The sequence below is a fragment of the Ranitomeya variabilis genome, chromosome 1, assembly GCF_051348905.1.
Source record: "Ranitomeya variabilis isolate aRanVar5 chromosome 1, aRanVar5.hap1, whole genome shotgun sequence".
NCBI lineage: Eukaryota > Metazoa > Chordata > Amphibia > Anura > Dendrobatidae > Ranitomeya > Ranitomeya variabilis.
This window is the reverse complement of record NC_135232.1, coordinates 56822130-56846462: the sequence shown is the minus strand read 5'-3', so window position 1 is coordinate 56846462 and position 24333 is coordinate 56822130. Positions and strand designations below refer to the sequence as shown.

The 24333-nt window shown below is 41.9% G+C and overlaps 1 protein-coding gene across 2 annotated transcripts in view; it reads left to right on the top strand.

Annotated features, from left to right (window-relative positions):
• Positions 1–24333, top strand: part of PIK3C3 (phosphatidylinositol 3-kinase catalytic subunit type 3) — a 186704-nt gene that overhangs the window by 44134 nt on the left and 118237 nt on the right. For both annotated transcript variants that reach the window (XM_077283882.1, XM_077283873.1), the window contains exons 7-9: positions 3488–3559; positions 20420–20524; positions 22414–22506. In XM_077283882.1, coding sequence (XP_077139997.1) covers positions 3488–3559; positions 20420–20524; positions 22414–22506 — 270 coding nt within the window. The remainder of the gene's footprint in view (positions 1–3487; positions 3560–20419; positions 20525–22413; positions 22507–24333) is intronic.

Below are 24333 nucleotides of genomic sequence, written 5' to 3'. Positions count from 1 at the left end.
GACTTTGGCGTTCTCGATTTAATATGTTCTAGTCCCCGCGGCTGCATGTCTCGTGGCTGTTAAACAGCTTCAAAACATGGAGGAATTGCCTAACAAACAGGAAATCCCGGCATGTGTTGCTGCTGTCGAACAATTGTGAGACATGCAGCCGGGGGGCTAAACATAGTTTTCCGAACACGCGGAAGACACTGTTAGCACCCGAGCATGCTCAGATAACACCTTATCCCAGCACGCTCGCTCATCAGTACTAAGGATATGTAGCCAAAAGGAAAAGCCACTAGTCTGCAGACAGTCATTTGGGTTTTCTTGTTCCTCATCTTTATAGGGTAGCTACCCCATTTAGATGGCATGGATAGACTTTTTTTTTTTTTTCTTTTACCCCCTGGAGGATATCCGATTTGCGTACCCATTATCTGCAGCCTGAATACCACCGATAATGGTGACATCTTAGTTTGAAGTATTAGAATATATCAATGGTACCAGACTTTTACCAGAGGGTCCGTGATGAGGCTGCGTTAGTGACAGTGTTGCCAATAATGGGCTTTGTGGATCCTGAATTCCTTCCTGTCATCTTTATACTCCGGTCACATCGAAAGCTGCGCTCCTTTACTGCCAATCAATGGTTTCAGTGATCACAAGGCCGAGTAATCACATTACTGCCATCAGCGATGACCGATGGGCCAAGTGTTGGGAGGACACCGCAGCTTCTATAGCTCCATAAATGACCCCATTTTGTTGGTGTGTTGCGCCTCTTCAAACCCATTTCCGGGACCTCCCATGGACCTTAAATGTCTGGAGGGTCCACAATCTGCTCTGCAGTGGCACAAGAGTATGTGGCTCCTGGGTCGGAACCGGCCGTCACACAACACCAACAAGATCATTATAATGGAAATTGATTTGCAGATTTTCTGTTCATCACATTAGGTTGTCAGATGGCACGGACTCGCGGTGTGACTGACCGCAGTGTGGAGCCACCCGCCGACTCCGAGACCATTGACTAGAATAGTGACCCATCCCCTAATGCCCATTAAACACATGGTTGTTTCTAGAACATGCTTTAGAATGAGTAAATAAGCCGCTTTTCTATAGTATGGAGCGGTGGTGTAAAATCTGGGAATGTCACTAATGGAGAGAAATGTGAGCAGCGATGCCGTCCCTGGTCGGTCTCCGCAGCTCACATGCCGCAGTGCTCATTACTTGCTGTATCCAGACAGGACGCGCCACGTCTGACCTGCATCCACAATATCTGAGCTTAGCAGAGAAATCCGGCCCCAAATCACCCAAGCAATTGTGCAGGCCGAGTACAGCAGAACGCAGCCGTCGCTGAGCGCCTTTTCTTCTCACTTAGTTTTCTACAAAAATCAAAACGTTTAACAGTCAGAGGCCCCCAGGCTCCCATTATACTGTCTGCAAACCGCTCTCTGCTCATACAGCCCCCCAACCTGCTGACCCCTATTACCAGCCTTAGTGCGCTATTACACTCCAAAATGCAAAGCCTCTGTTCTCTATTATGCTATATTCAGTATTATAGTAGTTACCCCATGGTGAGAAAAGCACCCTGCAAACGATGGTGGTTGTACATGTACATAAGAGCAGTATTATAGTAGTTATATTCTTGTACATAGGGGCGGTATTATAGTAGTTATATTCTTGTACATAGGGGCAGTATTATAGTAGTAATATTCTTGTACATAGGAGACAGTATTATAGTAGTTATATTCTTGTACATAGGGGCAGTATTATAGTAGTTATATTCTTGTACATAGGGGCAGTATTATAGTAGTAATATTCTTGTACATAGGAGACAGTATTATAGTAGTTATATTCTTGTACATAGGGGCAGTATTATAGTAGTTATATTCTTGTACATAGGGGGCAGTATTATAGTAGTTATATTCTTGTACATAGGGGCAGTATTATAGTAGTTATATTCTTGTACATAGGGGCAGTATTATAGTAGTTATATTCTTGTACATAGGGGCAGTATTATAGTAGTTATATTCTTGTACATAGGGGGCAGTATTATAGTAGTTATATTCTTGTACATAGGGGGCAGTATTATAGTAATTATATTCTTGTACATAGGTGCAGTATTATAGTAGTCATATTCTTGTACATAGGGGGCAGTATTATAGTGGTTATATTCTTGTACATAGGGGCAGTATTATAGTAGTCATATTCTTGTACATAGGGGCAGTATTATAGTAGTTATATTCTTGTACATAGGGGCAGTATTATAGTAGTTATATTCTTGTACATAGGAGCAGTATTATAGTAGTTATATTCTTGTACATAGGGGCAGTATTATAGTAGTTATATTCTTGTACATAGGGCAGTATTATAGTAGTTATATTCTTGTACATAGGAGCAGTATTATAGTAGATATATTCTTGTACATAGGGGCAGTATTATAGTGGTTATATTCTTGTACATAGGAGCCGTATTGTAGTAGATATATTCTTTTACATAGGAGCAGTATTATAGTAGTTATATTCTTGTACATAGGAGCAGTATTATAGTAGTTATATTCTTGTACATAGGAGCAATATTATAGTACCGGTAGTTATATTCTTGTACATAGGAGCAGCATTATAGTAGTTATATTCTTGTACATAGGAGCAGTATTATAGTAGTTATATTCTTGTACATAGGGAGCAGTATTATAGTAGTTATATTCTTGTACATGGGGGCAGTATTATAGTAGTTCTATTCTTGTACATAGGAGCAATATTATAGTAGTTATATTCTTGTACATAGGGGCAGTATTATAGTAGTTATATTCTTGTACATAGGGGGCAGTATTATAGTAGTTATATTCTTGTACATAGGGGGCAGTATTATAGTAGTTATATTCTTGTACATAGGGGACAGTATTATAGTAGTTATATTCTTGTACATAGGGGCAGTATTATAGTAGTTATATTCTTGTACGTAGGGGCAGTATTATAGTAGTTATATTCTTATACATAGGGGGCAGTATTATAGTAGTTATATTCTTGTACATAGGAGCAGTATTATGGTAGTTATATTCTTGTACATAGGAGCAATATTATAGTAGTTATATTCTTATACATAGGAGGCAGTATTATAGTAGTTATATTCTTGTACATAGGGGGCAGTATTATAGTAGTTATATTCTTGTACATAGGGGACAGTATTATAGTAGTTATATTCTTGTACATAGGGGACAGTATTATAGTAGTTATATTCTTGTACATAGGAGCAGTATTATAGTAGATATATTCTTATACATAGGAGGCAGTATTATAGTAGTTATATTCTTGTACATAGGAGCAGTATTATAGTTATGTTCTTGTACATAGGGGCAGTATTATAGTAGTTATATTCTTATACATAGGGGGCAGTATTATAGCAGTTATATTCTTGTACATAGGGGCAGTATTATAGTAGTTATATTATTGTACATAGGAGCAGTGTTATAGTAGTTAATAGTTATAGCCTTCTAACCATTAGATATTTCTTGCAGGATGGGGATGAATCCACTCCAATCACCACCAGTGCAGAGATTGTACGTGTTCCAGATCCTCAGATGTCTATGGTGAGCTCCTAAGCATTTTCTATTTTGTCTTTAGTTAAAAAGTATTATTTAAAGAAAAATGTAAAAAATCAAAAGCACTATAAATCACCAGCGCTCTTACACTATTTTACACATCTGCAACCAAGCCTACAATATATATTCCTGCACTTGTCGTCCTATTACAGCTTGGATCAGCGATTAATAAAACATTCTTTACAGGTAAAATGAAGTCGTGACCAGCAGTCACAATCCAAGCAAAGTAAAACATTTTATTAAAAAAATGTAATAATCTGGAACTATTGTTAGTCGGTGAGCGGTTGCTCTGTGTGTTTCGAAGTTAGTTTCCGCTGGGCCATAGTATGGCAGTTATCCAAGTCTTCTATAGTTGGGAGAGGTAAAAATGGCTCAGAGAGCACTGCGGCCATTGACGTGTCTCGTGTGCTAATCCACGGCAATCACTACTGCACGGTGATAGAAGTCCTACTCATTTCGGAATTATTTTTTTGCTTTCCTTCATCAGGGATGTGGACGGCCCATAAATGGGAAATCTAAGTTGCATTTCATCATTCAAAGCAAGAGAGGGGTGATAATGCCCCCAATAATTAAAGGGAACCTGTCACCAGTTTTATCGTAGGTCGACTAAAACGATCACATTATTCAGCGCCTGTGCTACATTCCACAAATGCTTATATCACCCCCTGATTCCCCCTCTAAACGCCTCAAAAAACCTTTTAAAGTTCTCCCTCTTTATGGTAATCCGGTCGATTTGGTCAGATGGGCATGGTTTCAGGTCTCCCATTCATCTTCCCGGCTGCTGCTTGCCGTCTTCCTGCCTTTTGCTGGGGAAATCTTGCGCTTGTGCACTGTACTTTGCTTTACTGCGGGCAGAGCTGAAAACACGAGTGCTCATGTGCCCGCAGTAGATCAAAGCATGGTGCGCACATAGGATGTTATAATCTTTCTAAAGCCCAAATGAACACAAAAGAGCAGGGAAACGATATAAAACATGATTTAAAAAAAACAGCCAGTGTGTCACGAGGTCCTACTCCAGTATCACACAATCAAGAGTGCGAGAAATGAGTGAACAGTCCCAAGAACCTTTATTCCATGCAAACTGAAAGGTCCATGAAACAACCGTCCAGGAGCACAGATCTATTCCAGTAACGGGATAAATGCCCCCGGGAGATGAGTCCATAATCCTCCGTAGAGATGGATGTGGCTCCAGATACTACTTCGTGTAGGCTCCTCCAGCAGTAGTTTCCAGGGTAATCCGAGTTTCTCTAAGTCTCTCTGGGGTGCTGGCCTTAGATCCCACAAAGGATCTATCTTACTGTTCTCTCCCCTCAGAAGGATAGACATTTCCTCTTTATGCACACATTTCTGTGCTAGGTCATCCACCACAGGTCAACGGGGAGGTAGCAGGGGCTCATCTCACAATGTTTGAAGATTTAATCAAAATGCATAGTTTGTCCTCTGCTGGTCAACAAGCCACATGGAACCACACAATGGTTAATCAACATATTTTCAGATGTTGATTGTTCAATAATCTTGCGTCCCTGTTTTGCAGAGACAACAGGACAATACCCTGTAGGAGCTGATATAAGAGGCAAACCCCCATCCAAAAATCTCAAGAGTAAACTTTTATAACTCATAGGACAGTCTATGGTTCTTCACCTACTGAAAATAGAAGTCTGGATAATTAATATTAAATGCTGTGTCGTCACATTAGCGGGAATGCACAGACTTATACAGAGCAACAATGCAACACTCCTAAAATCCGTAAAAATTAACGTAGACAGAATGATACCTCAGACACCATATCACGTCACCACACAGTGTCATAAATGTATAAATACACAAATATATTACATGATCAATGAACAATCCGTATACAAAAGGTATGGGTAAACAATTTCCTGTGCTACTGGAGGGGGATGTATATATGTGTGTATGTATATTTTTTGGTTTTTTTTTTTATGTACCATAATGAGAGGATACCCCCCAAAAATGAGAATTACTTAAATGTTTTTATTTTAAAGAGAACATCTTGAAAAAAGTAATACCTTTCAAAATATTGTCCATTAGATGATGTTTACTTGTCTCAAAGGTTTTTCCACTAAACGAATTGTGATTTGAGAAAATGTGAAGACATTCATAGTAGAAGTGTAACAGGCCTGTCAAATTTATTTCTATTGGAAAAAGGGATTAAAAAAAGTTCGATCAAAATTACTACTAAAAATATATTTACGGTCAATGGAATCTGTCACAAGGTTTTTTTTCTTCCTACCCGATCTCAGATCAGCAGATTATAGGGGCAGAGACGCTGATTCCAGCGTTGTCTCTTATTGGGCTGCTTGCAGTCAGTTTGATAAAATCAGTTTTCTTTGCTGCAGATATACGGATTTTGTGAATGCTGAGCTCTGTGTAACCCCGCCCACACTACTGATTGGCAGCCTTCTGTGTACACTGCTCATAGGCCGAAAGTGACCAATCTGTGCTGGAGGCGGGGTTATACAGAGCTTATGAATCTGGAGGACTACCTGACTGCAGGATTACTAGTTCTCTAATGATCTGTTGGCAAAAACGGATATTTATCAAAACTACATCAAGCAGCCCAGTAAGTGACACAGCACTAGAATCCGGCTCTGTGTCTCTACATTATGCTTCTCTCAGATTAGGTGTCAAAAACCTGCGGACAAATTCCTTTAAGTATGTAATAAATATTGATTCCATAAAGTAATGATCAGCATAATGTGTACATTACTGCAAAAATAAATGTGACAAGGACACACGTTATATTTACATATGTGATAACTATAAATAAATGATATTCTACAATGGCACAGTGAATAAATAAATATATATGGGGTCTTCAGGTCGGTGTTCAGACCCAATGTGAAGATGGTGATGATCATAAACATAAGGTCATAACTTTATCCGTCCAAAATCCACATAAATCATATCAAGGCACAATTAAAAAAAAAAAAAAAAAAAAATACAAAAGCAAAATTTCCCTGATCCATGAACTGTTAATATTCATTTTGCATATCTATTTAGAATTTTTTTGTCATTGACTTATACTAGGAGCCATACTGACCTAATCAAGTGAAACTGTTTTTTTTTTTTTTGGATAGAGCACTTGTGTTAAATACAAAAGAGCAAACGATAACTTAAAACCAAAACCAATGGGAGGGAAAAATTAGAAAATCCTAAATCTTGTTGTGACTCTGGTATTGGCACTCTTTACCTTAAATTAGTATGGAAACACATTGTGACTCGCCTGTGGTGAATCACAAATGAGAATGACCTGTGACGGTGCCCATGTGACATGAATTAGCCAATGAATGATGACTTCAGTGTTTTAAAAACCACATGGTAGACCCTGTTCCTTTGTCACAATGGTGAAGACAAAGGGACTGTCTGCAAATGGCAGTTCTGATGTCTACGAACACAAGACTTCCAAAGGGTATAAGGCCATCTCTAAAGGCCTTGATATCCCAGTTTCAAGAGTGCGCAATGTTAAGAGATTTGCCAACTTGGATCTGTCAAGAACCTTCCTGGACGTGGGGAAAAGAAGAAAATTGACAAGAGATGTCTTTGAATGTTGGTGCGAATGGTGTTAAAATAAAAAAATAAAAAGTCAAACATCCAAAGACCTGAAGACGAACTTGTTTGGGGTCATGGTTTCAACAAGTATTATACGCCGCACACTAAACCAATCACAGCTTTATGGGCGAAGGCTAAGGAAGAAACCATTGCTGAAGAAGATGTAAAAAGGAACCAATGATATTTGCCAAAGAGTACCGTGACAAACCACAGTCCTTCTGGGAAAATGTTCTGTGAAAAGATGAAACAAAAATAGAGCTTTTTGGCAGTGTAAAGCAACAGCTTGTTTATAGACGGCGCAGAGAAGCTTATAAGGAAATGAACACCCTACCAACAGTTAAGCATGGTGGAGGATCCATAATACTGTTGGGTTGCTTTGCTTTGTCTGGTATGGGGGGGCCTTGACCGTATCGCAGGAGTCATGAAATCACAGAATTATCAAGAGATTTTAGAGTGAAATGTCCTACCCAGTGTAAGAAAACTTTGGTTTGAGTCGAAGATCTTGTGTCCTTCAGGAAGACAATGACCCTAAGCACAAATGCAAAATTCACCTTCCTGCCAACCAGTTAAAGACTATAGGTTTGTTCTTAATTAGTGAAGAGCAAACTTGCTCGGATAACGTCTTATCCGAACATCTGAGAGTGCTCGTATATTATGTTCAAGACCCTATGGCTGAATGATTTGCCACTGTTAGACAGCCTTAACAAATGTGGAGATTCCTTAACAAACAGGCAATCTTTGCATGTGTTCAGGCTTGTAATTAAGTCATATCAGACTAACTTAATTTCCTTCTATGACAGAATCACTGACTGGGTGGATCAGGGAAATGCTGTAGATATAGCATATCTTGACTTCAGCAAAGCATTTGACGAAGTATCTCACACTATCCTTATTGAAAAAATGACTAAGTATGGAATGGACAAGGCAAGTGTTAGGTGGACTCATAACTGGCTTAGTGACCCAAAGAGTGGTCGTAAATGGCTGCACATCCAGTTGGAAGAATATCTCAAGTGGGGTACCACAGGGTTCTGTCCTGTATTGTTCAGATTCTTTATCAATGGTTTAGATGAAGAAATTGAGGGTACACTAATTAAATTTGCTGATGACACAAAGCTAGGAGGGATAGCAAATACTAAAGAAGAGAGGATTCAAAAATATATAAACTGGAGCAGTGGGCAGCAACTAGTAGAATAGTTTTTAACAAGGAAAAATGCAAAGTACTACATCTGGGCAATAAAAATGAAGAAAAAAAAAAAAACATTTAGAGAATGGGAGGAATAGGGCTAAGCAACAGCACATGTGAAAAAGACTTGGGTATAGTAATAGATCATAAACTGAACATGAGTCAACAGTGTGATGCAGCAGCAAGAAAGGCAAATGCAATTCTGGGTTGTATTAACAGAAGCATACAGTCTAGATCATATGAAGTCATTATTGCCCTTTACTCCTCTTTGGTCAGACCTCATCTGGAATACTGTGTCCAGTTTTGGGCACCACATTTTAAAAAAGACATAAACAAACTGGAGCAAGTTCAGAGAAGAGCGACCAGAATGGTGACCGGTCTGCAAACCATGTCCTATGAGGAACGTTTACAGGATTTGGGAATGTTTAGCTTGCAAAATAGAAGACTGAGAGGAGACTTAATAGCTGCCTACAAATATCTCAAGGGCTGTCAGTGTAGAAGGATCATCTTTATTCTGAGTTGCACAAGCAAAGACTAGAAGCAATGGGATGAAACTGAATGAGAGGAGACACAGATTAGATATTAGAAAAAAAAAACTTTTTGACAGTTAGGGTGATCAATGTGTGGAACAGGCGGCCACGAGGGTGGTGAGTTCTCCTTCCATGGAAGTTTTCAAACAGAGGCTGGACAGACATCTGTCTGGGATGATTTAGTGAATCCTGCTTTGAGCAGGGGGTTGGACCAGATGACCAAGGAGGTCACTTCCAACTCTAACATTCTATGATTCTATGAACAGCCGCAAATTATGCGGCTGCAGAGACTCAAACGTAATATACGGGCACTCGTAGATGCTCGGATAGCACATGAGCGTGCTCGGGTAAGACGTTGGTGGGGGAAATAATTATTTGATCCCTTGCTGATTCTGTAAGTTTGCTCACTGACAAAGACATGTGTTCGCAGGAAGAGAAATGCTGCCTATGACCCAAAGAACACCGTTCTTCACCACATCAATGGGAGAATGGATGGAGCTATGTACCATAAAATACTGAGTGACAACCTCCTTCCCTCCACCAGGACATTAAAAATGGGTCGTGGCTGGGTCTTCCAGCAAGACAATGGCCCAAAACATACAGCCAAGGCTACAAAGGAGTTGCTCAAAAAGAAGCACATTAAGGTCATGGAGTGGCCTAGCCAGTCTCCATACTTTAATCCCATAGAAAACTTTTGGAGGGAGTTGAAACTTCGAGTTGCCTAGCGACAGCCTCAAAATGTTAATGATTTAGAGATGATTTGCAAAGAGGAGTGGACCAAAATTCCTCCTGACATGTGAGCAAACCTCATGATCAACTACAAAAAACGTCTGACTGCTCTGCTTGCCGACAAGGGTTTGGCCACCAGGTATTAGGTCTTGTTTGCCAGAGGGATCAATTACTTATTTCTCACTGCAAAATGCAAATAAATTTATATAATTTATACAATGTGATTTTCTGGATTTTTTTTTTGATATTCTATCTCTCGTGTTAAAATTAACCTATCCTTAACCCCTTCATGACCCAGCCTATTTTGACCTTAATGACCTGGCCATTTTTTGCAATTCTGACCAGTGTCCCTTTATGAGGTAATAACTCAGGAACGCTTCAACGAATCCTAGCGGTTCTGAGATTGTTTTTTCGTGACATATTGGGCTTCATGTTAGTGGTAAATTTAGGTCGAAAATTTTTGCGTTTATTTGTGAAAAAAATGGAAATTTGGCTAAAATTTTGAAAATTTAGCAATTTTCAAATTTTGAATTTTTATTCTGTTAAACGAGAGAGTTATGTGACACAAAATAGTTAATAAATAACATTACCCACATGTCTACTTTACATCAGCACAATTTTGGAACCAAATTTTTTTTTTGCTAGGAAGTTATAAGGGTTAAAATTTGACCAGCGATTTCTCATTTTTACAGCAAAATTTACAAAACCATTTTTTTTACGGACCACCTCACATTTGAAGTCAGTTTGAGGGGTCTATATGGCTGAAAATACCCAAATATGACACCATTCTAAAAGCTGCACCCCTCAAGGTACTCAAAACCACATTCAAGAAGTTTATTAACCCTTCAGGTGCTTCACAGCAGCAGAAGCAACATGGAAGGGAAAAATGAACATTTAACTTTTTTAGTCACAAAAATGATGTTTTAGCAACATTTTTTTTATTTTACGAAGGGTAAAAAGAGAAACTGGACACCAAAAGTTATTGTACAATTTGTCCTGAGTACACCGATACCCCATATGTGGGGGGGAACCACTGTTTGGGCGCACGACAGAGCTCGGAAGGGAAGGAGAGCCATTTGACTTTTTCAATGAAAAATTGGCTCCAATCTTTAGTGGACACCATGTCGCGTTTGAAGAGCCCCTGTGTGCCTAAACATTGGAGCTCCCCCACAAGTCACCCCATTTGGGAAACTAGACCCCCCCAAGGAACTTATCCAGATGCATAGTGAGCACTTTGAACCCCCCGGTGCTTCACAAATTGATCCCTCAAAATGAAAAAGTACTTTTTTTTTTTTTCCCAAAAAATTTCTTTTAGCCTCATTTTGTTCATTTCCACATGGGCAACAGGATAAAATGGATCCTAAAATGTATTGGACAATTTCTCCTGAGTACACTGATACCTCACATGTGGGGGTAAACCACTGTTTGGGCACATGGCAGGGCTCGGAATGGAAGGAGCGCCATTTGACTTTTTGAATGAAAAATTAGCTCCAATCGTTAGCAGACACCATGTCGCGTTTGGAGAGCCCCTGTGTGCCTAAACATTGGAGCTTCCCCACATGTGACCCCATTTTGGAAACTAGACCTCCCAAGGAACTAATCTAGATGTGCGGTGACCACTTTAAACCCTCAAGTGCTTCACAGAAGTTTATAACGCAGAGCCGGGAAAATAAAAAATCATTTTTCTTTCCTCAAAAATTATTTTTTAGCCCACAATTTTTTATTTTCACAAGGGTAAAAGGAGAAATTGGACCCCAATAGTTGTTGTCCAGTTTGTCCTGAGTACGCTGGTACCCCATATGTGGGGGGAACCACTGTTTGGGCACATGTCAGGGCTCGGAAGGGAAGTAGTGACTTTTGAAATGCAGACTTTGATGGAATGGTCTGCGGGCGTCACGTTGCATTTGCAGAGCCCCTGATGTGCCTAAACAGTAGAAACCCCCCACAAGTGACCCCACTTTGGAAACTAGACCCCCCAAGGAACTTATCTAGATATGTGGTGAGCACTTTGAACCTCCAAGTGCTTCACAGAAGTTTACAACGCAGAGCCGTGAAAATAAAAAATCATGTTTCTTTCCTCAAAAATTATATTTTAGCAAGCAATTTTTTATTTTCGCAAGGGTAAAAGGAGAAATGGGACAAACTGGGCAACAATTATTGGGGTCCAATTTCTCCTGTTACCCTTGTGAAAATAAAAAATTGCTTGCTAAAACATAATTTTTGAGGAAAGAAAAATGATTTTTTTATTTTCACGGCTCTGCGTTGTAAACTTCTGTGAAGCACTTGGGGGTTCAATGTGCTCACCACATATCTAGATAAGTTCCTTGGGGGTCTAGTTTCCAAAATGTGGTCATTTGTGGGGGGTTTCTACTGTTTAGGCACATCAGGGGCTCTGCAAACGCAACGTGACGCCCGCAGACCATTACATCAAGTCTGCATTTCAAAAGTCACTACTTCCCTTCCGAGCCCCGACGTGTGCCCAAACAGTGGTTTACCCCCACATATGGGGTATCAGTGTACTCAGGACAAACTCGGCAACAATTATTGGGGTCCAGAGTATGCTGGTACCCCATATGTGGGGGTAAACCACTGTTTGGGTGCACGTCGGGGCTCGGAAGGGAGGGAGCACCATTTGACTTTTTGAATGCAAGATTGACTAAAATCAATGTTGGCGCCATGTTGCGTTTGGAGACCCCTGATGTGCCTAAACCGTGGAAACCCCCCAATTCTAACTCCAACACTAACCGCAACACACCCCTAATCCCAACACTAATCCAAAACCTAACCCCAACACACCCCTAACCCTAACCATAACCCTAACCGCAGCCTAATCTTAACCCCATTTCCAACCTTAGCCCTAATTCCAATCCTAACCCTAAGGCTATGTGCCCACGTTGCGGATTCGTGTGAGATTTTTCCGCACCATTTTTGAAAAATACGCAGGTAAAAGGCACTGCATTTTACCTGCGGATTTACCGCGGATTTCCAGTGTTTTTTGTGCGGATTTCACCTGTGGATTCCTATTGAGGAACAGGTGTAAAACGCTGTGGAATCTGCACAAAGAATTGACATTTCCGCGTGGTATTTTCCGCACCATGGGTACAGCGAATTTGGTTTTCCATAGGTTTACATGGTACTGTAAACCTGATGGAAAACTGCTACGAATTCGCAGCGGCCAATCCTCTGCGGATCCGCAGCCAAATCCTCTGCGGATCCGCAGCCAAATCCTCTGCGGATCCGCAGCCAAATCCGCTGCGGATCCGCAGCCAAATCCGCACCGTGTGCACATGGCCTAATTCTAACCCTAGTTCTAACCCTAATTCTAGCCGTAACCCTAACGCCAGGTTCACACTGCGCTAGCAGCAGCCCGTTCAGCACATACGCTAACGAGCTGCTGCTAGCGCAAGTGCCGACGTTTGCATCGCGCTAGCGCAGATAGAGCATCTGCTAGCTCTATCTGCGCTAGCAGTGACGGACCCGGAAACGCTGCAGTCCGCGTCTCCGGGTCCGTCACTCAATGATGGCACATCCCTAGCGCACAGCCATTGTGGGCGTGCGCTTGTGATGCGTCCGACATTGCTGTCAATGGCCGCGGTGTAACGTAGTCCGTCAAACGGACTGCTTAGATGCAGTGTGAACCAACCCTAACCCTAAAACCCTAACCCTAACCCTGCAAAGAAAAAAAAATAAAAATCTTTTATTATTGTCCCTACCTATGGGGTTGATAAAGGGGGGGGTTATTTATTATTTTTTTTATTTCGATCGCTGAGATAGGTTCTATCACAGCGATCAAAATGTACCTGTAACGAATCGGCCGGCAGATTCGGCGGGCGCACTGCGCATGCGCCCGCCATTTTGGAAGATGGCGGCGCCCATCGAACAGACAGACGGACACTGGGAGGGACACAGGTCAGTAAGTATGAAGGGGGGGGGGGGGTGATCAGACAGCGGGGGGGTGCGTGGGACACTATATGACAGGACGGAGGACCGGAGGGGAGGAGATCGGTGGCGGTGGGGGGGGCTGATCGCGATCTCCAGCCATGGCTGATGCTATTGCAGCATCGCCCATGGCTGGATTGTAATATTTCACCAATTTTCATTGGTGAAATATTACTATCGCTCTGATTGAAAGTGAAAGTGAAACGTCACTTTCAACAGCCAATCAGAGCGATCGTAGCCATGGGGGGGCGAAGCCACCCCCCCTGGGCTCAAGTACCACTCCCCCTGTCGGCCGGGTGAAATTACAGTTAACCCTTTCACCCGGCCTGCAGGAGCGCGATCCGACCATGACGCATATGCTGCGTGTCAGGTCGGATTGGCACAGGTTTTCTTGAGGCATACGCTGCGTCAAAGGTCGGGAAGGGGTTAAAATTATAGATTGTTCATGTCTTTGTCAGTGGGCAAACGTACAAAATCAGCAAGGGATCAAATACTTATTTCCCCCACTGTATCTGAGCACGATCACTCATCACTATTCTTAATTCAAGTTTGTAAGTTGGAACAGGGCCATGTGGAAAAGCAAAATACTTCCCTCATTATAGACCTTTCCAGCTGCTTGTTTCTTGCCACCTGGTCCTCTTCTTTCCCTTCCTTTCGCATGCCTTGCCTTTTCGCTATAGCCCAATATATCTAGCTGCTTCTATACAATGGAAGTCATTGCTCATCATAAGGTCACTGTGCACATCCTAACGTAATGACCTTAAAGTGGACCTGTTACCAGGGTTGGCCGATACAAGTTACGGCCACCACCTTTCGGGGCTGATACACGGCATTCTATATTCCTGTAGATAAGCCACCGATCCGACCTGTAAGAGAAGAAAAATAACTTATTATACTCAACTGCGGGGCGGACCGGTCCGATGGGTGTCGCAGGTCCTGGTCCGGTGCCTCCCATCTTCATGCACATGCATGGGGAGCCTGTGTGTTGGGGTGAAACAGTCACGACACATGGAGCTGCGGTGCCGATAAGCTGGCGCGCTCCATGTATCCGGGTTCCCTCTGCAGCTTATTCGCTATAGCTTGCAGAATAAGCGGGGATCCGAAGAAATTCAATCAACTCTACATATGATACTTTGATTGCTTGTCTATCTTTTTATTTATTTTTTGAGGTGGTAAGGTGATAGAAATGATTTTTTTTTTTCATTGTGTATGAAAGTGATGGGTCTTCAGCAGACCCCTGGATATCATAGTAACCAAGGGGCTGACGGGAATCAACACGTGCAGGCATCGGCGCATGTTCCATTTAAATGCCACTGTCCAAGTTTGACAGCCCCATTTACGTGGTTAACAGCTGTGGCTTTTACATATAATGTAGCGTGTGAGGGAGCTTAACTCCTGAGCGCTCTCCTAACCTGAGGATGAGGACCCCCTTCCCAGTAGGTGAATACAACTTCCTTTTGTGGGAGGGGGTTAAAGACACCCCAGCCATTTGTAGAAAAGATGCAAAGCTAAAAGCCTCATTCATGCAGCTAGGTGACAGTGTCAAGTATCATCATCCATTTTATCTCTGCTCAATAGTTGGGTCCATACAACACCTCCATGATTACCTGCATAGATCCTGTCTCTTCTGTTAGCCCTCAACAATCTCCAGTTGGATCCACGAAAAGCCCCAAAATGTGTGGCTCGGGGTTTACTCTGGAGCAACTGCAGATAGGCTCTTCAACCCTCAAAAATCCCTCGAAACATTGGTCTACTCTGAGGACTGATAGACAACTTGTCCCCTTTCTGCCTGATAACCAAGTGATGGTCCCTAGGCATAGAACAAATTTGAGGGTTTTATTATTATTTTTTTTTTTTGGGGGGGGTCTAAAGCCACTATACTCCACCATCCACTAGGTATTTAGGTTCCAAGGGACCAAAGTGGTGTGCGGTAAGCGGGGGTTTGCTCAGTGATTGCGAGCTGAGCTGTAATCGCTGGGGTGATATATGGACTCAACTATTGCGAAATTATGACACGTGACCTCTCTGCATCTTATCAATAAATTACTGAGGTTTTGTAAGACTTATTCTGTTTATTTATATTTTATTTTTATTTTTTTAGATGCGTTTAGTGCGTTGATATGATTTTTGTGGATTTTGGACGGACCAAGTTATGATCTTATGTTTATGATCATCATCATCTTCACCACATAGGGGCTGAAAACCCGCCTGAAGATCTGTTTATGTATTCTCCAAGCCATTGTATATTTATACTATTTATTTCATGTACATGTGTATGTATGTGTTTCCTTGTCAATTTTTTATAGCACTTTATTTTGACAGTGCTATACACAACATTTTTTTCATCACTACTTTATGTAATTATTTATTGCATACTTGCTGCTAAAAATATATTTCATTTTGACTAAACACTTTTTTTTATCACTTTCACAATTTTTAAATTAATATATATTTTTTTTATCATTCAGTCGGGTAAGAATTTTATATTTATTTACACATATGATTCGTAATGTTTTCTTCTGTATTACGGTACTTTTTGTGTACAAATATGGGTGTTATGTACTAATCTTTTGTATATTCATTTTGTTTTGCTCATATGATATATTTTTGTATTTATGTCAATGTGTTTTTTTTTCCGTCTAAATCAGGTGGTTTTATACAGCTTTACCCTCCTTTTACCTGGGTTAGGGAAGGTTAGATTATTCTTCATACGCATGCACTACTTATATATGCAATTCTTGAACCGGAACACATGCACATGGTGAGATTTGCCGGTGCAAAAGTTGTCAACGTTTATGTGGAAGTCGGTGATGGGTGATTCCATCTTCCCTCACTGTCGGACACTCATGACACTGAGGGATGGTACACTCGTCCCACCCCTCTGCACACATGCACTATTATGTGATCACTTTTTTACTGGGGTTTTATAAGGCTTACAACATTCTATGTTCCACACTCCCTGATGAAGGTTGTGAAACGCACGTCGAGGTGTTTGGACCAGTTGGGTTGCACCAGTCGGTAGGTCACCGGGTAAAACCACGTCTTAGAATCATTTTATGATCAAATGTTTACCGGTGATTGTGATTATACTGTATTTATTCATTTTTGTGATTTAATAAAGAAGTATATTTTTCTCAATTATGCATAGCTTTTTTTATTATGTAAGAAAAGCAGGCAGCACTCCAAAAATAGTGAAAAAACATGGACTTTATTAGACCACATGGTGTGGAAACATTTCGGCTGTGAACAACCTTTCTCAAGCCTTTTATATTACCGTAGATTAGTTTTAGGTTTGAATTTTGTTTTTCTAGTCAATAAAAGACAGACCTTACAAAAAGGCGCACCCCAGGTGTAGACAGTGGAAAATAGGAAAAACTGTTTTCCCATTTATATCTTCCCTGGCAGTGTAAAGTAGAGCAGTCATTATCACTATTTTTATTGTACTAGGGTAGAATAGGTAGGTGATCTATTGTTAGTGTCTCTCTGCAGTGTGTATTACATGCACACAGCTCTGCTACATGCACATTTACATGCACACGGCTCTGCTGCATGCACTTTTACACTTGCACACGCACACTCTATACATTATCATATCCTGCAGTTAGTGATTGGGACTGTTCAGATGCTGCAGGCGCTGAGTAACTTCTACTTTATTAACTGAAGGTCCTTTTGAGTTCATGTGATCAGTCAGATGACCTGAAAGTCCCTGGAATTACTCGTGCAGTACGTCCTTTAGCTGTTCAGGACGTGCAATCTCCGTTGTCCCAGCAGCTTCCTCTCCTGCTCTGCACTGATCAGTGTCAGACAGGAGAGACAGCAGCTATCTATGATCTGGGAGGACATTGTTGGTGGTTTTCTGTGACGGAAGAGACCTCCTCTGGACTATAGGACACAGTTTAACAGGAGGTTTTCTTGTTTAAAAATCCCCAAAATACTGCACATATTGCTAGGTTAGTTTTTGCAGGATTAATGTTTTTCTTCTTGGACTGATTTTTCACTCAGTTCAGGAGTATAATGTGTAAATGGGTCTTCAGTGAGGCAGGAGATGACAGTTGTTGCTCTTAAAATTCTGTTGACTTGTTGGCGAAAAAGCCGGAAAGAGTACACCTGGTAACAGTAGCGCACTGACCCTGCCGAAATGAGCGGCGCGCATACGTGAGATTTTCATCAGCTAGCGATGACCCCAGCTTGTGAACATTATCATGCCCTCAGGGGCGTTATAACATAGAAAGAGGGCCTACTAGCCTGGGGAAACTAACGCCCCATCGACTAGTCAAAGCCCTAATTCCTAACATTGGAAAAGCGAACATTATAAATCTTTTTTAAGCTTTGATTTAACTGAATAACGTTATACTGGGTTGGTTAGGCAGGGAATTGGGTCAGACATATGTGAATGCGGCAGGGTTGTAGGACAGTGTGGGGAACCTGACTGGTTCCCTTTAGTGATGAGTGAGTATACTCGTTGCTCGGGTTTTCCCAAGAACACTCGGGTGATCTCCGAGTATTTGTTAGTGCTCGGAGATTTAGTTTTTGTTGCCGCAGCTGGATGATTTACAGCTACTAGCCTGCTTGATTACATGTGAGGATTCCCTAGCAACCAGGCAACCCCCACATGTACTCAGCCTGGCTAATAGCTGTAAATCATTCAGCTGAATCAACCAAAACTAAATCTCTGAGCAGTCACAAATACTCGGTGACCACCCGAGTGTTCTTGGGAAAACCCGAGCAACAAGTACACTCCCTCATCACTAGTTCCTTTTTAAAGTTCTCCAGAGAACTTTACGTATCGACTGCCATTGGCGATCTCCGTAATGCTACAGTGTATATTCACCGAAGACACATTTTGAAGCGAGCATTTTGAGAATGACTTACCAGTCTATCGAGAGAGACGATATAGTGCAAATTTTTTTTTTTTCCTTTGCCCATAAATCGATAATGTACATGAAAAAAGTAAAGCTAACCACACTATATGAACTATGACCTAAAAAACCCCAAATGTTTGTTTCATTATTTAATCCCATTGGCGCCAATGTGTTGAAATAAAATGTCCAGCCTGACTTTGCTCATGACATTCGCCCTACAAAATCCCGTCCTCTCATTATGGATTTCATCATGCTTCCGCAGTAGCGGGAGATCAGTATCTTTGTCCTCAGTTATATAGATGTTCTCTAATTCTCCTACATGGTGGGGGTTGTGCTCTCACAGGGGCATCTAACAATATAGACAACGCCTGTTATTCGGTCTTTTATCCTATGGTTATCGAGGTCCTCGTTACTTTGTACCTCCTTTATTCCTCTTTTGGAGCATAGCTTGCAGCAATTGAAACCTTTTTAGGCTCTGTGCACACTTTACTTTTTCGAGGCATTTTTTTGGAGCGGAAAATGGGAGGAGACTCCTAAATCCTCCTCCAAATTTTTAAAACTCCTCAAATTTTTAGAATTTTTGCTTTGAAAACTCCAGAAAAAAAGGACAAATGGTCAAATATGCAAAAATAAACCCTACTCCTCCGAAAAGAGAAAACCTTATTCTTCCTTAGTGCTTGAAGGTGATGACCTTAGGTCAAAGGACATGATGGAAACCGTTGATCACCAGCCTGGAAAACCTACTGTATATTCGCTAGTCGGATCAAACCAGCCCAGTACCAGCTAAAAGTTCCCAGGTCTAACTCTCGTTAGAACCTGAGGACAAAACCGTGGAGAATAAATAATAAATTAGATGGCCCCCTCCTCCTGTCATCACAATCGATAATATAATTATATGTAGAATATAAAAGAAAATGAGGTAACCCAAAATGAGATTTCTAACCACTACAACGAAGTCCACAAAAAAACACTAGACTTTGTATCCCCACCTTAATGGGGTCCTCAGGCTTTAATCCCCTCCCCCAATTATTTATACGACTGTACAGCCCTTTAACAGATAAGCTAGTCGATCCCTTTATGACCCCAAAGTGAGAAATTGCATTTTGTAGATGAGCTTAGAAGTGCATGGGGCATGGCGATGCACTTACAGCTCCTCAGCCTTGCGCTGTATTTCCCGGCCGATTGACAGGTTGGTTGTTCTGGTATATGGCCACTGTCCAACACTGAAGTCAGCCAGAGGAGGGCGCTGCTAGGCAGGAACTACAGGGTGAGGCTGAGAAGCTGTAAGTGCATCGTCACACCCAGTGCTCTTCCAGGTACAACTTCAAAGTGTTTCTTTTTTTTCTTGCAGCTGGAGCAGCACTTTGAGGCCTGAAAGTGATCGGCTCACTTATCTTTTAAAGGCCTACACAGTCATATTAAGGGTTTGGGATGGAGGAGGGGTTTTTAATATTTGACAGGTCTCCTTCTCAGAATATTTTGTGCTCCTTAAAGGGTTATACCAGTCTCAAAGATCCTATTCTTATATTTAGTAGGAGTAATAACCATAATATTAGCAAGTACATCACATTAGAAAGGTATAGTTCTTCTAATTCACTATGTTGTTTACCCCATGTGCAGGGCATTGCAGTATCTTGGGTATCCAAGGTTACAACCACTCATGTAGTGAGTAAGTTGCTAGTGGTCATAACCATGGATACCCAAGCTACTGCAATATCTATACTACATTGTCAATTGAAGGTATATAGGGAATACCCCTCTTAAGGACAGGCCCATTAAATGAAAGTTTCCCAGGTGTTTCTGTACTTTACCTCAGTGATTTGTTGGCAGTTATTATTGAATATATATATATATATTTTTTTTTTTTTTTTTTTTTTTTTTTTTTTTTTTTTTTTTTTAATAAGAGATCTGAGTCCTCACCTGATACTTAGACTACATATCCCAGCATGCACTCCCCTACTTGATGCACAAGGATTTCCTTACTGGCAAATTGAAGTTTATTTGTATATATATTTTTTGTATATCTTTGCAGGAGAATCTGGTGGAGAGCAAACACCACAAACTTGCCAGAAGTCTCAGAAGTGGCCCCTCGGATCACGATCTGAAGCCAAATGCTGCCACGCGGGATCAGCTGAATGTGAGTACACAGCTTGTAGACGTGGCCCAGATATGGGATGTCCACTGCTCCAGCTCCTGCCTGCCCTGAGTGCACCAGTAACGCAGGCGATTTCCTGGAATGATGGATTTGTGCCGCCTCTCTGCCAGATACAATTGTCAGACCCCTTATTTTTTCTCACCTTCAAAGCCCTTAGTTATGGACAGTTATTGGGATCTCTGGTGCCGAGGACTCCTCAAGATAATGATAAAAGCCTCCTTAGGGTATGTTCACACGTTGAGGATTAAGCAGCAGAAAATTCTACTGCAAAACCTGATCTGGTGGCAGGAAAAACACTGTGTAAAATGCCGTATATACTCGAGTATAAGCCGAGGCTCCTAACTTTGCCACGAAAACTGGGAAAATGTATTGACTAGAGTATAAGCCGGGTATGCATTGTCCCCTTATCCCTGTCCTTGTTTGCATGGCTCCCCGTCCCTGTCCTTGTATGCATGGCTCCCCGTCCCTGTCCTTGTATGCATGGCTCCCCGTCCCTGTCCTTGTATGCATGGCTCCCCGTCCCTGTCCTTGTATGCATGGCTCCCCGTCCCTGTACTTGTATGCATGGCTCCCCGTCCCTGTCCTTGTATGCATGGCTCCCTGTCCCTGTCCTTGTATGCATAGCTCCTCATTCCTGTCCCTGTATGCATGGCTCCCTGTCCTTGTATGCATGGCTCCTCATTCCTGTCCCTGTATGCATGGCTCCCCGTCCCTGTCCTTGTATGCATGGCTCTCCATCCTTGTATGCATGGCTCCCCATCCCTGTCCTTGTATGCATGACTCCCAGGCCCTGTCCTTGTATGCATGGTTTCTATAAAAAAAACAAAAAAAAAAACCACACATCCTACTTACCTTCCCTGTGCGCCCTCGCTGCATCTCTTCTGGCCAAGCGATCTCGTGTCCCCCGCTCATTAAGGTAATGAATATTCACTTCTCTCCGCTCCCTTAGGCATGGAGTGAATATTCATTACCTTAATGAGCGGGGACACGTGATCGATAGGCCGGAAGAGCTGCTGGCGCTGGAACGAGATGCACCGAGGGCGCGCAGGGAAGGTAAGTATGATGTATGGTGGAAGCCTGCGGCTGTAACTGTGCGCGTTATAAGTGAAATGAATGTTCACTGCCACCACAGTGAATATTCATTTCTCTTTAGCAGCAGGCACAGGCTTTAGCTGCAGCCGCCGGCTCCTGCCTCCTGTGACCCGCCGCTCCCCCTCCCCCGCAGTCTTTCTGGGACAATGACTCATGTATAAGCCAAGGGGGGCATTTTCAGCACATAAAAAGTGCTGAAAAACTTGGCTTATACATGAGTATATACGGTACTCATGTTTTTGTAGCGTTTTTTTTACTTGTTTTTTTGTTTGAATTTTCCCATTCATTAGTATGAGTAAAATCTACAGCAAAAAACGCTTTAATCATTGGCATCACACAGATCGGCTGCAAATTTGTGAGGGAAATCTGAGCTACACGAGACTTCAGGAATCTCATTCACTTTGCTGGCACTCAAGAAAAGTTTTGTAACAAAACTGCTGGAAAAAAGGGGATCAAAATGCCTCCAAAAAAAACAACGTGTGCATGTACCCTTATACCCTTCCACTTCTAGGCACCTAGGCCTGAGACTGCACTAGTGAGGCATAACCTGCATGCACAAAGGACCCGGCTGGTGGGAATTTATCTCCAGCAATGCTTTTCTGTACAGACCCCAGACTAGTAGAGAGCAGCAGATGTGCTGCAGAATTCGGAGTGCAGCTCTGGGTGTGACAGTGATGGGTGCAGTGCGTTAATTTGTTTTACGGTAATTGTCATACTACGATTAGGTCCTATTTATATTATTGTAATTATTTATTTTGGATTTTATTTTTTATGAGCAGATCATTGTCAGCTACCCACCAACCAAACTGCTGACGTCGGAGGAACAGGACCTGGTGTGGAAATTCCGATACTACCTCACAAACCAGGAGAAGGTGGGTGTCCTTCCTACATCTGATGCACACATTTGGCTGCTATATTATAAAACTGTCTGTCCGTTGCGGGTGGACCAGGTGAGCGTGACATAAATGTGACAGGCTGCAAGGATAGAAGAGTGATTTCTCCCAAACTACTTAGATTGTACAACTTTTCGAAAAATGGTCTTCATATAGTCAGATCCTAGTAAAAAAAAAAAAAACAGACACACAGCAAATACCGGTAGTATTCACCCTCCTCTGGTCCAGTGCTGGCTCATGGTGTTGCACCAGTGTCTGAGTTTATTTTATTTTTTTAATTTTCTTTAACTGCAGCAGTGAAGCATAAATCACCCCTGCTGACCATCACTGAGCTCGACAGCTGGTCCTGTCTAATCAGCAGAGCCCCAGAGTTCAGTGATCGGTGCGTTGAGGATGTGATGTCAAGTACATGTTTAGGATGATTCTAAATAAGGGGTATAACAAGCCAGAATATAGAAAGTTCACATTAATACTTCAGGTCTTGAAGGCCAAATCTGTAGGTGTCCTAGAGCGGAGACATAAGAGCAGGGTGGAGGTAGATAAAATCCAGGTTGTACATACAGTGGGGGAAACAAGTATTTGATACTGACAATTTTACCATTTTTTTTCCCACCCACAAAGAATGAAGATGTCTCTCTGTAATTTTTATTGTAGGAACACTGTAGGATTTTTACATAATTAATTTGTATTTTATTGCGTGAAATAAGTTTTTGATGCAATGGAAAGCAGAACTTTAATATTTGGTACGGAAACCATTTTTTGCAATTACAGAGGTCAGACGTTTCCTGTAGTTCTAGACCAAGTTTGCACACACTGCAGCAGCAGGGATTTTGGCCCACTCCTCCATACAGATCTTCTCCAGATCTTTCAGGTTTCGGGGCTGTCGCTGGGCAATGTTGAGTTTTAGCTCTCTTCAAAGATTTTCTATTAGGTTCAGGTCTGGAGACTGGCTAGGCCACTCCAAGACCCTGAAATGCTTCTTACGGAGTCACTCCTTAGTTGCCCTGACTGTGTGTTTTGGGGTCATTGTCATCTGGAAGAGCCAGCCACGACATATCTTCAATGCTTGCTGAGGGAAGGAGATTGTTGGCCAAAATCTTTCCATACATGACCCCATCCAAAGCAACTCCAAAGTATGATGTTTCCCCCACCATGGTTCACGGTTGGGACAGTGTTCTTTGGGTTGTGTTCATCCTTCTTCCTCCTCCAAACACGGCAAGCGGATTTGATATCAAAAAGTTTGATTTTGGTCTCCTCTGCCACATGACCTTCTTCCGTGCCTCCTCTGGATCATCCAGATGGTCATTAATGAACTTCAAACAGGCCTGGACATGTGACAAGGTGAAGACTACCTACGATAAAAAGTACATACCTCTCCATTCTTTGTAGGTCAGAAAACTCACAAAGTCAGCAGTGTATTAAATATTATTATTATTAATAATTATAATCATTTTTATATAGCACTATCAAATTCCTCAGCGCTTTACAGTTTGACACACATTGTCATCGCTGTCCCCGATGGGGCTCACAATCTAAATTCCCTGTCAGTATGTCTTTGGAATGTTGGAAGAAACCGGAGAACCCAGAGGAAACACGGGGAGAACATACAAACTCCTTGCAGATGTTGTCCTTGGTAGTATTTGAACCCAGGACTCCAGTGCTGCAAGGCTGCAGTGCTAACCACTGAGCCACTGTGCTAACCACTGAGCCACTGTGCTAACCACTGAGCCACTGTGCTAACCATATACTTATTTTCCCCACTGTATAATCCTATAATATGTCAGAATGAAAAGTCCATTAACTTTC